The sequence below is a fragment of the Piliocolobus tephrosceles genome, chromosome 6, assembly GCF_002776525.5.
Source record: "Piliocolobus tephrosceles isolate RC106 chromosome 6, ASM277652v3, whole genome shotgun sequence".
NCBI lineage: Eukaryota > Metazoa > Chordata > Mammalia > Primates > Cercopithecidae > Piliocolobus > Piliocolobus tephrosceles.
In genome coordinates, this window is record NC_045439.1 from 27,505,482 (window position 1) to 27,522,890 (window position 17,409).

Genomic DNA, 17,409 nt, shown 5'->3' on the forward strand with positions numbered 1-17,409 from the left:
CTCCTATCTCCTCTATTGACTTAGAAAGATGTAGATTCTGGCCTGAAACCAGGGAAGTTGGTAAACTTCTTCCTTGATATTTTTTGTCATAATATGAAAATATATGTGCTACTAACCAGAACAACAGTGTAGCAGTGGAGAGGGGGTATGCAGCAAACAAGAGAAAGAGTTCACTTTCTTTCTAGTTCTTCGAGGTTTCACGCAAAAGGGAAACTTGTTTACCTCCTTGGCCGGGTAAAGTAACAGGCACTGGGGGCATGTCTCTTCCCTCTGTCTTGGAATATGCTGCTTCATTCCCGACTCTGCTCTCTGTTTCTAGTTTCTGTCTGCATCATCCCTTCTCCATTCTAGTGTCAGAGTGATCTTGATAAAACGAAAATCTAACCCAAATCTCTGTCCTCCTTACAGCATCCTTAGGATAAAGTACAACTCCTTACTGGAAAAGCCTGTCATTACCTGTCTCTATCCTACCTCTCTCATTTTATCTTCTATCATATCCCTACACACATGTTATTTTGGCCACATTGAGCTTCTTGTAGGTTCCCAAATAAGCCAAGTTCTCGAATATGCTCCCATTGTTCATCCATCTAAAACTTACTTGTCCTTCAGACTCAGATCAAACTCTCTCTGAGAAGATATCCCCTGAGCACTCCCCATGACCACCATGACCCTACACCATCCAGTGTCTTCCTTCATGCTCACATGGCAGGATGCATGTCTCTAGGATAGCAGTTTTCACTTTGCATTGTAAGTATTGGCTGATCATCTGTGGAATTCTTTGAAGTTAGAGACCGCATCTCATCTGCAGTATCCTAGCAGCCCTAGTACCTAGTCCCTGACACACAGGCATAGCTGACACTAAGTTCCTGTTAAATTGAACAACACACTCACCGGAGAAGTTAAAAATGCTTAAATACAAATAAAACACTACCCCAACCACACAATAACAAGAGGACTTAAGCTGTTGACTCATCTAGACTCATTATGTCACTTCTTATACTTCATTGTTATGTTTCCTTCTGAATACATTTTTGACTAGGCTTCCGACTGCCTCATTTCTTTGTCATATATCTTCACTACCCTTCGTACTTCATGGTAATTAGTACTATCTGTACTCACAGGTTGTAGCTGAAAAAGCCAGCTTGTAGCTGAAAAGGCCAGCTTGTAGCTGAAAAAGCCAGCTTGTGAGTAATAGTCCACACCCCAATGTTAGGAAACAAAAAACTAAAAGCTTTTCCTATAAAACAGAGAAAGAGGAGGATGGCCCCAAATAATTAAAAAGAATACTAGCTCCTGCCACAAACAAAGAGACTGTCAAGTCGTTACAAGAATGGAGGAAAGTTCCTGCCAATGGAGTAAAAATGTTAAAATCATATTGATGCCTAGACTGCTTCCATAAAAGGAAACACCAAGATATTCCAAACCACTATGTCCCTAAATCTGTATCTACACTTTAGTAAACAATTTACTTTAGGCATGGAAATCAATCATTCACTTCTCCCTACAAACCATTATTCCTTTGGATGAGAACTTTCAGATTATTTTGCCATGCCTGGATTCTCTAGGTGAGAGGATATGCTAAGCTCTGGGAATTCAAAATCCATATAGTTCTTACCCTGAGTAATAGTAAAGTCATGGAGGAGATGTAGTTGTCCAGTTTAATTCGCTAAATCCAGTCCTAAGGAGCTTCAACTTCCTTGGATTGTCTTGCATTGCAGATGGAATCCTGTCCCCTTCTCTCTCCCTTTCATTTGCAGAGTGATATTTAGTGGATCTTTCTTGACAATTAAACATAATGTCTAAAACAACAGTATTGCCACAAGGGCCCTCTATACTTTGAAACTGAAAGCTATCGTAAAGCCTCTTCTGACTTTAAGTCCTAACTAGTGTATATTCTTTTATTTAATTTAAATATATATTAAAATATATGTGAACCTGCCAAGAGGCAATAAAGAAAAACAAAGTTATGGTTAAATAATGAGAGAAAGTCTTTATTGGTGGATGTCTTCTGGAGAGATAGGTGCTTGTACTGGTTAGCTACATGGTATATAACAACTAAGTCACAGCAAAGTCAATGATCTTTTTAGATGAAAAGTAATTTTTTGAATGTTACCTTTGCCTTAACCACTTCTAACAATTTGGACTGATTGCAAACTCAGCAGAGGTCATGAGGCCCAGTCTCCTGCTTGACAATCAGCCAAAAGACAGCTAAAATGCTTGCTCCTCCTTTGTTATTCTGAGTCATAGCAGCCTGGCACAATAGGATCAGTGGGCCATTACTTTGTAAGATGCCTCTTCAAATAGTGGACAAAGCAGTTTCTGCAATAGACATTCACTAACATCTCACATGCAGTATTTTATAGGGTATTCGGGATTAAAATGACAGATCATCTTCTTCCCCAAGAGTACTTTTTTCCTGAGATCACAAAACAGGAAATTAAAGTGCTCAACCAAAATCCCCAATAGAAAATATAAGTCTCTGAAACATTTTAATGACATTAATGTCTCCCAAATGCCCAGAAATATTTAAAACTTTAAAACTAGTTAAGAGAAAATGACATTCTCTTTCATAAAGCCCAAGCACTTAAATGTCCTGCTCTAGGAAATGACCTCCCTGACCTAGAAAATAATAAATTAAGGGCTCAGTTGGCTCTTTTTTACCTTCCAAGTTCTTTCCTCTATCTATGGTGAATAAATTAAGTTGCCCTCCACGGCAACTGCTTGGAGAGGTATTCATCATTTCCAGAGTAAATTAATGTGCTTGTGGGTAGTCACAGTATGGGATGCTGTCAAACCTCTTTGGTACCTCCCCAAAATGGAATCATGTTTCTTTCCCCATGAGGTCTCCTCTTGATAGCTATTTTTTATGCATTGATCTGGGTTATCTGTCACCCTTTCAGAAGAACACAGGGTTCAGCCACCTCCCCACAATTGCTGCTGTCCAAGAGGTGTGACAGCTTGAAAATCTCTAAAGAAAAGATACCAAGAGTTACACAGGGCATCTTTCAGTCCAAAGTGGTAATGGGAACAATAACCTTCTCTACCTTGCAGGTCAGCTTTGGTCAACGCAACTTTGTTAGCAAAAGAACAGAAAAAGCGAAAACAATAACCAGAGGTTAGTAAGAGGTAGAATAAACCAGGATAACATTACAGACATGAAAACGCAGTCTGCATAACCAACATCACTCAGACAGACAATTGAAATGCTCTACAGATTCAACAGAGACAGCAAAGACGAGGCTGGGGAGTGGGGCAGGGGGGACGCGCAGACCAGGGACAGAGCCGGCCTCCTCAGAGCCAAGTCAGCAGAGCAGGGCAGAGGTGCATCAGACTCGACAAAGCACAGGCAACAGGCAACAAGAGCCTTCTCACATCCACACAGCCAACCTCGGGGAGTGCATGGTCAGACTGAAAGACACGTGTGTGCAATCAGATGGAGCCCACAGAAATAATTCTAAACATTAGGAGCTGAGCATGGAAGAGTCACTTGACTGTACCCCTTGTGCCCTCTTGCAAATGCCATCCAGGAATTTGGCACTAGAATTAGACATTTGGATCATGGTGATTTGGGAACACCAAAAATCTCAATTTGTTTAATTTTAAAAATATATCCAAACCCAAATAGTTGTGAGCAAAAGAGCACCAGATTAATGTCATTTTTATTTATTCATGCCAGTTTCAAAACAAAGCATGTGTATTTCTTTCAGATGTTTATCATCTGCAATTGTTAAACCACATTTCTAGCTGATCATGCCTTGGCCTCTGCAGCAAAGCTGGCCTCAATATAGGAAGATACATTTACCAGTAAAGTATTAAATCAGGTATGATTAAAAAAAAAAACAAACAAAAAAAAAAAACCCTAGCTTAAATTGAGAGGTATCAGGTTACAACTAAATGTTGACTAGGAGTTGCCCAGAAATTGCACTTCATATCTAAATTACACATTTTGCATCTATCAGAGACATAAAATCAAATACTCGTTTCAAGAATTTTTTCCTTTTTGCTACTCACGCTTGAGAGTTGAAGAGTAGTAAGTTAGTATGTTTTAAAATAATTTTGCTAGTACTTTGGGAGGCCGAGGCGGGTGGATCACCTGAGGTCAAGAGTTCGAGACCAGCCTGGCCAACATGGTAAAACCCCAGCTCTACTAAAAATACAAAAAATAGCCAGGTATGGTGGTGGGCACCTGTAATCCCAGCTACTCGGGAGACTGAGGCAGGAGAATCGCTTGAAGCTGGGAGGTAGAGGTTGCAGTGAGCCAAGATCACGCCACTGCACTCCAGCCTGGGTAACAAGAGCAAAACTCCATCTCAATCAATCAATCAATCAATCAATCAATCAATAAAAATAATTTTGGACTCTTTCACCTTTTATTTTACCTGCTATCATGTGTCTGATATAATAGGGAAGGTAATACATTTACTACCTAGGGATCTTAAACTGTCATTGTCAATGACTTTGATGGAAACATATATTAAATGTAGATAGATACAGATATTTATCTATCTCTGTGTGTGTATGTGTATGTATATATATATATATATATATATGTTTATCTGTGTATTCTAGATTTGCTAGAATAAAACACATCTTGAGGAGATCCTGGTCTTAGTTCTTAGTTATAAAACCTCATCCCCTACTTGTTTACTATTCTATACTAAAGAAATGATAAATTAAGAAATGTATTCTGTTTCCTGTGGTCCTCATACTACCTAACACTCAAAGACCTTCTTGGGGGTCTCATGCTCTACACAAGAGATTCAGGATACAAATCATGCCTTTTTGCAGCCTCTCCAGTGTTTTGCACTCTCCCTTTACCTCCCCACCATCTTACACAGAACCCTAAAATGCTCCTGGGATCTCTTGCAAGGGCATATTCACAGTGGTACAAACTTCCAGTGACAGTAATTTATGCCTTAACCCACTTTGGGCCATTTTTCCTGGCCACTTAGGCTAATTATCCAAGTCATTTGTGTACAATCAACAAGGACTTTCTTCCCTCAGCACTCACCCTCCACTTCATCCCACCCAGCGGGGTAGGCATAATGCTCAGTGAGTAACCGTTGTAATTATCTCCATGGCAATAGAGTGCAGTGCTATTAGGCTCATGGGACTCACCATAGATTCAGATGGTGGAGCCATCAAGCCACAATATCCGGTCTTGAACAATCAACCATACTCAGAGGAAGGTCGGAGCCCTCTGTAATGCATGTGATGAGTAATGCCAAACTGCACATAGAGCTGTATGTAGGGATAGGGACATTTCCCCCAACTCGTTATGTAATTTATTTTTGCTGATGCTGATGCTCTTACTGCTTCTCTTAAAACTCTCTTAAGTGAAGTCATTTTCCCTCTATATTATATGTTTTAGTACCCTTTTATAAAGCTTAGACCTCCTTTTAATCCAATACTATAGCTTTATTTACACCTTTTTATATTCTGTATACCTGTACTACCAAGACAGCAGCCACTGACATGTGTATTGAGCACTTTAAATGGGTTGAGGTGTGCTGCAAGTATAAAATGCACACTCAAGTTTAGAGGCTTAATATGAAAAAAAAACAAGTGTGAAATATTGATAATTTTATCTTGATTACATTCTGAAATAATATTTTGGATATATTTCGTTAAGTTGAATATAATACAAAATTAAAATAAATTTGACCTGTTACTTTACACCTTTTTAAAATGTAGCTACTAGGAAATTTATAATTGCATGTGTTACATATATCTATTGGGCCTTTACATAGAGTTAAATGGATGATTCCTGTTAACTTTTAAATCTGAAGAACTGATGGCATGATAGAAAATATGTAACATTTGACCAGTATCTCATGCTTTCTAATATGTGCTTTTATATTGTGATTTGACTTCATATGATTAATTATTCCAGGATAAATGGAATTACTGCCATTCCACAATCTTCTACACTACTCTATTCAATTTAATTCCAAATGCTACATCTATCCCAGGATTGCCCTTTAATACACAAAAGAACTAAAAGCAAGCCAAGGAGACAAAAATCCTTGATTGAATGAAATTGTTCATTTCTAGGAGCAAAATGGCTGCTTTAAGGGCTTAGTGATTCCCAACCTCCTGTCACTTTACACACACACACACACACACTACATACTACAAACACCATATTTGGCCAAGAGAATTTAAGAAATATTTCTGGATAAAGGAAAAATGGAGTGCGTTACAGGAATGAATACTCCTATTAGTAGCGCAAAACACAAAAATAACTCTCAGGCAAAGGGAAACAATTTCCATAACATCAAGTCAGCCTGATAAGCTGACAGGAAGCTTTTATAAAAGTGTGCTTTATGACAATGAGTGAACCCAGATGGAAGCTGTTTAAGAACAGAAGCGATACATGAAGTTGAACACAGAAGAGGAATGAACAGATTTGATGTGGTAAATTAACAACTGATACAAGGAAACACAATATATTGCACAAACACAGGACCATAAGGCTCAACCAAAGGACTCAAAAAGAAAAAAAGGAAATAATTACATAGATCCTTGGTCAGGCAACTTCTTTGCCTTTCAAGTGAGGTAAGAGTCACGTTTTCAGCCAACCCAAGGCTACTAGGGAAGGCTGAATGTGTTCACTTCTGCCATCTGCTGGTTAAAACTAGATTGTTTACACTGCAAAGAACTGTTGGATTCAGGAAGACCTGTAAAATTCATTTAACATCTCAAGAGACAGTGGATCATCTACAGGAACAGGCTGAGCATGGTTTGTTGTGCTGCATGGGCAGACATGCAGTATTATTAGATGTTTGACATAAAATACTATTTGTAAACAATAATCCTACCATTTATAGAGTACCTACCACATATCAGGCATTTTACATGTATTTCTGATTTCCTTACATTCAAGGTAAGTTTTATTGCCCTGTTTTATAGTTAAGAAAGATATAGCCTAGAGAAGTTACATCACCTTCCAAATGTCACATAGCTAACAAGAGCTACTACTTGGAGCTGAATTCAGGTCTTTCTAACATCAAAGCCCATAATGTTCCATTATACCACACTAAAGAACTGCCTAACAATGCCTGATAACTAGTAAGTACTTAATAAATGTTAGTTCCCTTCCATCATCATGGCATTTGAACATCGTTTTCCTATCACCTACTAGATTTGCATTAAATAATGCCGTCACCACCAGCCAAAATAAGAAACATTTTATTAATTAGTGACGCCTACATAAAACCTCTGGTTTCCCCTCATCATGTATTAAAGTATAAATAAAAGTCTCCAGTGCTCTTTCAGCCATTCTGGAAGCCAAGGTACACACTGGAAGAAACCTGATGCCAATGCCAGGGAAGTTTTGGTTTTTATTATTTTTATTGGCAAGTATGTGATACTCAGAAAACATCTGCCAAAGTACATTCCTGGAGCCTGTGGCACATGTCTTGACATACTAAACCAGTGACAAGAGGACACTGATGGTGATGCAATGTCACATGGCAAATGAGAATGAGACAGGACTGGTCAACTGAGGAAGGAGGCACTGGCAGAGGCAGCAAAGAGGGTTGGTGCTTGCAACAAGGCTGTAGCTTAACAAGAAAAAAAACAGGTTGTACCTTCACAGCCACGCTCGATCTGTCCACTCCGATGAAGGGCATCATTGATGAGGTCTGGTAGGCGTCCATTCAAGTCCACTGATGCCAGACAGCCCTGAAAGCCATCTCGAGAGGCCACAAGCTTTGGGAGATTGCTGTACATGCCTTGGGCCAGACCAGCCATGTAGAGATCACCTGGAAAGGAATGTCAGTAGCAAAAGAGAATGAGTAAAGGATGTGTTGATCATGTCAACTAGTTTGATACACTTGAGATCATTCATCAGATAAGGGGTAAGAGAGCTGGGGGGAAAACAGCATAAATGAGATAAGCACCTGATTTTCTATCCTGCAAAAAAAGGAAACCAACATTTATTATGTGTCATTCATTTTACATATATCATCTCAAAAATTTAATCATCATAGATGGAGTAAAGATTAACAATACTGTCAACAAAGCAAGCATTTATTGAGTGCTTTTTATGTGCTTGTTACCAATAATATGCTGAGGGTTTTACAGACATTCCATCAAAACTTCTAACAATCTACACAGAAATGAGCAATTATCATCTTCATTTTGCAAAGAAAAGTAAACGTAAGCTGAACAAGGGCGAAGACATTTTACCCATGACACCAGACATTAAATGATTCAGCTGAAAAAAGCCTATCTTCCTTCCTCTGTATTACGGCCCCTCCCACACTTTGACAATTATCCTGTCACCACTCAGCCCCTACAGCATGACATTCCTGAGGTTATCAGAGAAAATGAACCATTCCTTGATGAGTCATCTAAGTGAAAACAGAATAAATTGCATTACAGAATAATTCAACATTGTTAAAACAGGATATGGATGATGTATCAAAAACACATGGCACTCTGAACCTGTGGTTTGCCTCTGGAAACAGTCTATCTATTGTAAGAAAAGCTCTATTAAAAACTAAACTTCTTTACAGGGTTTACCTTTCAAATCCAGGTTTTTGGCACCATTGATAACCTGAGTGACCACTTTGGTGTCCACTTTCAGGCTATGAGTGTTACTATTGTCCCGAGTGATGACGACATTGTGCCACTGGTTGTCATTCAGGGGGCGATCACTGTTGCCTTTGATCACATTGGGACCGTTTCCGAGGTCAAAAACGTAGTGTATATACCTAGGGAGAGAGAAAAAAAAAAAAAAAAAAACCCAATAATTGGAAAATCCCTGAAGTGGTTTAATGGCTATGTGTGTGTAATTGACAGGGGGCTTCAAATCCCCTGTGCTAAACTGGCATAATGCAGGAATAATTTAAATCTTGATATGAGATTACAAGAATAATCAGATTTTATTCTATCATGCTTCACTTTAATTCCATACTCATTGAGTCCATTTCATGAACACTACCTAGTAATACTCTGCAGAGTCAAAGTAGCACAGGTTGTACACTACAAAACACAAGGGGGTGACCTTTAAGTTCATAGTCAACCATTAATCTGTTTTTGTTTTTGGTTTTGACTGTTTTCTAATACATGGTAGTAAAATGTCTTGAAGAAAGGGCAACTTCTAAAAACTTGCATATATGGGCTAATGGTAGGATTAAAAATATCTATGTTTCATCTTTTGTTATAAATTGGGTGGTTGTAGTTAGCAATACTCAAGGATTAGATGCAACACAAATCATAGTTCTCTTTTGCAAAAATAAGCTTTTCTTCTATAGTTTTAAAGGGTTAGATTTCATAGTAAAAAGTCTGTTAGTGTTGAGTTAGTGGAAGATCTTTAAATTAAAGCATGAGTCTCTCTCCTTTTCAGACCTAATAATTTTACAGATCTATTTAATCAAGGAAGATGCTGGAATATCAGGAATGGAGGGTAGGGAGTAGAATAGACAAGTTATTTTTATGCCTATATTTTATGTAGAGCTTCAGCAGATTAAAGGTGTCCAACATAAGTCATGATCCCTTCTACTTACCCCTTTACAAGCTCAACTGCAATGAAGTCATTGCCATCACCACTATTGAAGAGAATGAAGCCATCTGGTGAGGTGGTCTTGAACTGGAAGAAGAGGTGCATGGAGGTATAAGCCTGAAGGGTGGCGAGGCTCAGGTAGCTGCTCTTGGTCTTAAAGGTGACAGGGTCGGCGATGATGTTTCTCAGTCCAAAACGAGCCTTCAGCTCACAATAATCAATGTCACCATTTTTGCATAAGTCAATGTAGAGAAGGCCATTAAACATGAGGCTCTGCAGATGGCCAATGAAGCTGGAGGGGACAACGGAGATGTAACGTTTCTCAGTCATGATTCCTGTTTCAATGTTGTGGAATTCCAAACGGGTATGGTCTCCCACCATTGTACCTGTGGAAATTGTAAATGAGGTACAAACAGAAAAAGTTGCCATCATTTAGCACAGCACCCTCAAGTATATTTTTTGGGTATAACTCGTTTCCACACAGAATATTCAGTTTTCTTGGGTGAGTTCCAGAAAACCAAATATTCAATATGGTAGATACCTTACTTGGCCTCACTCAGGGCACTGAGGACTAGTGTTGCCCAAATTACATGTCCTGAATCCCATGCTCTCACGCAGTTGCTCAGCACGGCTTATCATGTAAGGGGAAATATGAGGTCATGAGTAACCCAGGCTAAAGGATAAAATTATTGGTATTCTCCATTCAGGAGAATCACTGGACACTAATACACACTATAAGAAGAGAAGCCTTTTTGCTCTGACCCTTGTAAAGACACAGCAAACAAGTCTTGGGCATTCACTACCAAGTATTTTTTTCTCATAATAACTCACCACCTAGTACTTGTGGGAAGGGTTCTATTATAGAATATCAGTTGACTTCACCTGCCCAGCAACTGTTACTTTATCTTATAATAAAATGTAATTTTTTTTTTAGGAAGCTACCCACCCCTCTTGACCTTTCAACCACCTGGACTGGATAAAGTTGACCCTAATCAAGTTACTCAGCCTAGACCACTCAACGTATTTTACCCCCCCTAACCATCACAGACTTTGGACTACAGACTAAAAAACTGGTCATCACACTTTAGGGTGTATCAGAATCACCTGCGGGGCTTAGACCCTCAGAGTTTAGAATTCAAAAGTCTGGAGTAAGGACTGAGAATCCGCATTTCTAACAAGCTCCAAGGTGATCCTCTTGTGGCTGATTTAGGCACCACCCATAGAACTGGCAACAACTCAAGCCAGCCCAGCCCCGTTCAGGTCCAGAGCTCTTGCAAGCAAGGATTGCTGGAGGGGTAAGAAGAAAGCTTCGAGTTTCTGGAGGCTGTAAGATAATCAGAGGGATCAGAGGACTAGCAACCCAGAAGACAATTACAAAATGAAGAGAATCAGCACAAATAATATTTGTGCTGTCCTTTGAGACTCTGGATCAAGCGAGGCACCTCTGGGCTTTTTCAAACTGTGTGGCAAAAGACTCCCTTTCATGCTGAAAGCATTTGAGTTGGGTTTCTGACATTCACAAGGGAAGTATCTTCAGCTAATACAAACGAACTATTTAGAACTTTCATTACCTATTTTACTTAGAAGTGGTGAGTGACTAGGGTAGAGGGGAAAAGGGGGGCTTGAAATAAATACAAAGGGACTGGAAATTTTAACAACAAAATAAAGAACAACATCATTAATGTGGCCAAAGTAGAAACTGGCTTCCTCAACATTTACACAGAAAAATCATGTTAAAACATAACAAAGCATGTTCTACTGCCAAGCATTAGAGGGGGAATTCTTTCTTCCTGTCCTCTCTTCTTGTTACCTTCTACATTGAAGAAACTCCACTAGCAAGACTGATAGCATGTCTTTATTTTCTCTTTAACAACTTTCCTGAAGAAGTGACATAATCAGAAATATTAAGGATAATCTGCAAAGATAAGCTGTGTATGCTTAGTTCAGCCCCTGACATCTCCTCTTTCTCTTTGCTGGAGCAAGCTGCCTTCAGAAATGTCCATTCTACTGCATGCATCCATAGAATGTGTGTTACAGGAGCAATCCTTTTTTCCACAAAGGATGCCTGCCCAGTTCTGAACTACTATTCAAGTGCGCAATTCTGTCTAATTCTGAAGTTCAGTGGGTATAAACAATAATATTAATGTGTGTTATTACTAATTAAAATGATATTTGCCTTCCACCCTCATTGCAATATTTTCTCTATTGGCTTAGAATTCCAGTGACAAAAAAACGGAGGACTGTATTTCCTTAGGTCTCTTAAACTTTAATGTCTGGGAGACTAAACCAGACCATACCCTTAAGTGCCCAATATTGGTTTTATCTCTTTGGGAAAAAACTCAGACCTAATTTAAAGAATTGGCTGCAGACAGTGGCTCATGCCTGTAATCCCAGCACTTTGGGAGGCTGAGACAGAAAGATTGCTTGAGGCTAGGAGTTCAAGACCAGCCAGGGCAACATAGCAAGACCTAGTCTCTACAAATTAAAAGAAAATATTAGCCAAGCATAGAGGTGTGTACCTATAGTGCTAGCTACTCAGGAGGCTAAGGTAGGAGGATCACTGGAGCCCAGGAGTTTGAGGCCGCACTCCAGCCTAGGTAACACAGCAAGACGCTGTCTCTAAAGTATAAAAATAAAATTTCTCATATTCCCTATAAGCACAAAAATTAGATTTACATATTATGAGCTTCTATGTGGTGTTTTGACAACTAGTGACAAATCACTCACTTAAGAAAAAAAGATGTTGGTTAACTTAAATATAAATATCAAAATGCAACATAAATCTGCTAACAAGGCCGGGCGCAGTGGCTCAAGCCTGTAATCCCAGCACTTTGCGAGGCCGAGACGGGCGGATCACAAGGTCAGGAGATCGAGACCATCCTGGCTAACACAGTGAAACCCCGTCTCTACTAAAAAATAAAAAAACTAGCCGGGCGAGGTGGCGGCGCCTGTAGTCCCAGCTACTCGGGAGGCTGAGGCAGGAGAATGGCGTAAACCCGGGAGGCGGAGCTTGCAGTGAGCTGAGATCCGGCCACTGCACTCCAGCCTGGGCGACAGAGCGAGACTCTGTCTCAAAAAAAAAAAAATCTGCTAACAAATAACTAGGAAATAAAATTGCTTAGTGTTAAAAACCAGACTGGTTGTGAAAATGCAAAGGAAGATAACCTAAATTCACATGCTCTAAATTAATAAAGTGACTGAAAGAAACATCTACTGTCAAATTGGCTATAGCTACTCCTACCAGGAAGGGGAGCTGGGCTGGAAAATGATGGTGATGGGGAGTCATAGTCAATAGCCATGGAAACAGAGAAACTGAACTATGATGATGCTGCTAGTCATGCTAATTCTTATTTTACAAAGAAGAAAAAAAACACAACCTAAGATGAGAACTAAGAAGTGAGAATGGGGAATCTCTGGTGAAGACTGGGGTTCCAAAAGGAATCTGAAGACACAATTTTAAAGTCAAGTTGAGAGCTTTCAGAGAAATTCTGGATGAACTGACCTCCAGGATTGAGGGGTTGGGAAATTCTGCTCACTAGAAAATTATTTTTTTACAGCAAAAGAAGTGTTTAATGAGATAGGAGATAGCAGAGAGACTGAGCGTGGACGTGGATAAGTATACGAAGTAAAGTTAATGGTGGATTTAAGAGCTTAGCCCAGGAACACAAACTGAGAGTTCACGATGACTCACACAGAAGCCGCAACTAAGAGTTGGCTAGGGGATGGGGAGAAGGCCATGTGGAATCAAATTAGAAAAGGAATTTTCTTGGGAGGTCGAGGAGGGTGGATCATGAGGTCAGGAGATCGAGACCTTCCTGGCTAACATGGTAAAACACTGTCTCTAATAAAACTACAAAAAAATTAGCCTGGCATGGTGGCACGCGCCCAGCTACTTGGGAGGCAGAGGCAGGAGAATTGCTTGAACCCGGGAGGCACAGCTTGCAGTGAGCTGAGATCATGCCACTGCACTCCAGCCTGGGCAACAAAGCGAGACTCCATCTGGGAAATAAATAAATAAATAAATAAATAAATAAATAAATAAATAAATAATAAATTGGCTTCACTGTGTGCTAAAGGAACTTATTCCTTTGTTGATGGAGACTTCAAAAAATAAGTATATTATTGCACCTGGGCAAAGCATGAGCGATTGCAGAAAGTTTGAAACCTGTACCAAATTAACAAAATACCTTTTTTAAAATCTGTGTGTCATTTAATCAATAGTAGTGACAGAAACCTTTCACTCATCTCCTCTGAATACTGTCTGCAAACTGAACCTCCTTTCCATTTAAGGGGCAAATATATTCATACCTCACAGCAGCTTCTTTCAAACTTCAGGGGAAAGAGAAGTAACTGGGGAGAAAGATAACAAGGCAAAACCAAGACTACTGAAAATTCCATATAAGGCAGGCACTGTGCTAAATACTGCATAATCACTATGAAATGTCATTATCACAATAAAATTGTAGATAAGTATCTTTCTCTTGCTTTAGAGGTTAGGACATTTATCTTGTAGAGGTTAAGCAGTTTGATCAAGATTCACACAGGTGGGAAATGGTAGACCCCTACATTGAACTCAGGTCTGCTAATTCCAAAGCCCATATCTTTATTAGTACAATGAACTGTCTTTGGAAAAAAGGTTTGACTTATTCCTCACATCGTTGCCCAAGAAAAGCAGTAGGTAGAATTTAACTGGTGAAATTTCCATGCAGAAGCTGTTGTAAGGAGTTCTTATTTCTTCCCTATGGCCCAGTGTCAGAATGTCACTCCATCTAATTCATGGGTAATATATCCAGCACCTTCCCTAAAGCAGCAATGTTGCCTTGCCTCTTTGTCACACATTCACTTCCATATTCCACTGATGGCCAACAAGCAGTCCACAAACCAGCTCTTAGAGTGATGAAGGACGTATACTTATGGAAAATTCTGGCCAGGTTCAAGCTGTAGCTTCCTATTCCTATGAAGCAACAGCATCTAGTGGATGAGCATGGAGAGTCCAGGGCTGTACTGCCTGACTTTGCCTTCTGCCTCCAAGACTTCTTCACTGGGTTACCTTGGGGGAGTTACTGGATTTTTCTATGCCTCAGATTCCCATCTGTAAAATAGGCATGAAGTTAGCAGGGTTAAATGTATCAATTCATGTGAAGTACTTAATAGCTTAAACTGTGCACTACTGCTAATTATGTCACATTCATTTCCCTCCTTTCCTCTGAAATGATTGAATCAGGTTCTTGTCATTTCACTTATTATTTTTCTCTCTTTTTTTTTTTTTTTTGGTGAGAATGTGGGCTCTTTTTAAGTAGGGGCCACCTCTTGTATCTTCTGTATGTCCCACAGTGGCTACCAGAGGGGTCTGAGCACAACTAGCTTTCCTAACTCCCAGGGGAGGGGCTTGTGTTTGAGACATTTGCTTTGGGGTCAAGGCTTGGGTCCTCACTATTTCTACACATGAGGTTCCGGCCAAAACTAAGAGCTCAGCAAAAAAGAATCATAATGGGAAATGCTGAGAGGAAGCAAACTGACCTCTTGTGGCTCTCAGAACGTGAGGAGAGAAGTTAAGAAAACGAAAGCTTGTAGAGTACCAGTAAAGAATCTTCATATTTTGCTCACAATTCCCTAACTCTACTGGTCCCACATCCCTTTCTCCATAATATCAGCAATTTTTAAAAGTGTGTAAGTGTGGTATAAAATGCTTTATTAAAAAAAGTTTCTGGAACCCCCCCCCAAAAAATTGGCAAATACTGCATACTTATCAATGATTTGCAATGTGCATTAGCTTATTAAAGTATCCTAATAAGCCTTGCAATAAAGAACTCCATTTCATTTTGTTTGACCTAACACTCCTCAATCCTGTTTTATCAAGTTCTTAAAAATTACTATAAGAAATACATTTTACATGGAAAAATTTGCAAAATGACTTTTTACAGCTTGGTGCTATATATGCTATGTAGATAAAGATGGGAAAAGTCAACAAAAACCAGTGTAGTCAATTTTTTGTATTAGTAAGGGTAAGTTTTTGTACTAGTAAGAAGTTCTAGGCAGAGGAGGCAGTTCATGCAGCATTAGGCCCCAATTCTGAGGAGTATAACTCAAATTATACTTGATATAGTAATGTATTCTTAATAATAGAAACATAGATCAATCCATTATTATTAACTGTCAACCGAACTTAATGCTTTTCCAAGAACACAATCACATTACAATAAATGATAAACACAAGGTTGAGGAATATTTCTATCCTTGCTTTTGATTTCTTGTGAGTCAGACCTATTCTTTGCATTATTTCTATAAATTAGTTGAAATTGGACACACTGGGGGGTCTTAGAGAACATTAAAGGGATTACTAAATAAGCCAATGAGATACTACTTAATAACTTGAGGACTGTGGGTATTTTAGTTTCATTGCCTGATTTTATGACTTCTGTGAACTAAAATTAAAATTTCCCAACCCCTTATCACTGTAAAAAGCAATCCAAGATTGTAACTCATAAGCAAAACAGCCCTTTTCCTCTCCCAAATTTCCTCTCCCAAATTTCTGGCTGCTTTCTTCCACCAGCAGTGAAGTTCAGGGGGTGGGGGAGGGGACATGTCTGAAAATGAAAGAGCTTCATTAATTTCAAAAAATCAAATTACTGGATAACGGCATTTCGCGACTTAGCCCTGCTTTTTAATTATTAGTGGTAAAAGAAAGTACGATTTACAAATACCTTTATTCCAAAGTTTTCATAAAAGAATAATGACTGAGAGAGACACATTACAGTGCCCTCAGCTCTGTCGTTTTCTGTGACTATGCTTTTGGAGTATTTATTTTCCAGGGAAAATGAAAGGAACTCACTGTCAGGAGAGATCGGGGTGAGGTCGCCATCTAGTGGCTGCTTTTCAGAAGCGGCTGTGAATCCCGTCACCCTTCAGAGACAAGCCCAGAGGAGTGAACAAGAGATGTGTGACTTATTACCAGGGCCTTTGCAGGATCCAGATGCACCAACAGTTGATACAGTTCTTAAATAATTAATTCAGGTTGGCTGTGGGCGCTACCTAGTGTAACCATTTGTACATCTCTTTTAAAATGTTCATTTCAGAATGCAAATTTATGCTTCAGGCATTTAGACCAGGAACTTCACCTCCCACTTCTAAGTTATGTCTGTGTGTAATCGAAGTGTTCTGGATAATTGTGGTGGTGGTTCTGTTTGTCTTTGTTTTTGTGAGGGAGAGGTCAAGTGTTGTGGTCTACCTCCTGTAAGTTTCTCAGGAGACTTTAATAAGCGAATGCATTCCCCACCTCACTCCAACCCGTTCCATTATATTTTTCCCATATTGTAAGATAAATTATTTTCTTATGATGGATTTTGAAGTACAGCAAGCGGAATGATTTTGTGAAATCACACTGACATGGATTTGGAGCTTAATTACACAACGTCCTCAAAGTTTCACCCCTGCTTTCTGTAAAAGGTAAGTGACATTAAGAACACTTAACTTTAAAGGCTATAGTGAATGATAGATGATTAAAGGAGCTGATATGCTTAACACAGCTAACAGTTTCTAATGCCTACTAGGCACCAGATATGTGCCTAGATGCTCTTCCTTAATACACAGGCTATCCGTCTCTACACACACACACCTGCACATGCACATACGTATCTTACTATATTTCCTGATTCCAGAAGTATAGAAACTCAGGATCATGAATATAAAATTAAATCATAAGATCCAAAATTACAGAATATTCATGCTGGAAAAGGCCATAGAAATAATAGAATTTCAATTTTAAAAATGAGGAAATTAAGAAAAAGAGGTTTAGTGTATCTATCCCAAAGGCATAAAACATTTTATTGGCAATGATTGTATTAGACCCCCTGGGCCCCTGACTGTCTTATTCACAGAAGAAACCATCGAGATGGCTT

At 39.2% G+C, this 17,409-nt stretch overlaps 1 protein-coding gene across 4 annotated transcripts in view; it reads right to left on the minus strand.

Moving 5' to 3' along the window:
- NRXN3 (neurexin 3) overlaps positions 1–17,409 on the minus strand; it is a 1,617,581-nt gene that overhangs the window by 874,844 nt on the left and 725,328 nt on the right. For all 4 annotated transcript variants that reach the window (XM_023185044.1, XM_031935746.1, XM_023185024.1 and 1 more), the window contains 3 exons: positions 9,516–9,897; positions 8,530–8,720; positions 7,593–7,766 (listed from right to left, as the gene is read on the minus strand). In XM_023185044.1, the coding sequence (XP_023040812.1) occupies positions 7,593–7,766; positions 8,530–8,720; positions 9,516–9,897 (747 nt within the window). The remainder of the gene's footprint in view (positions 1–7,592; positions 7,767–8,529; positions 8,721–9,515; positions 9,898–17,409) is intronic.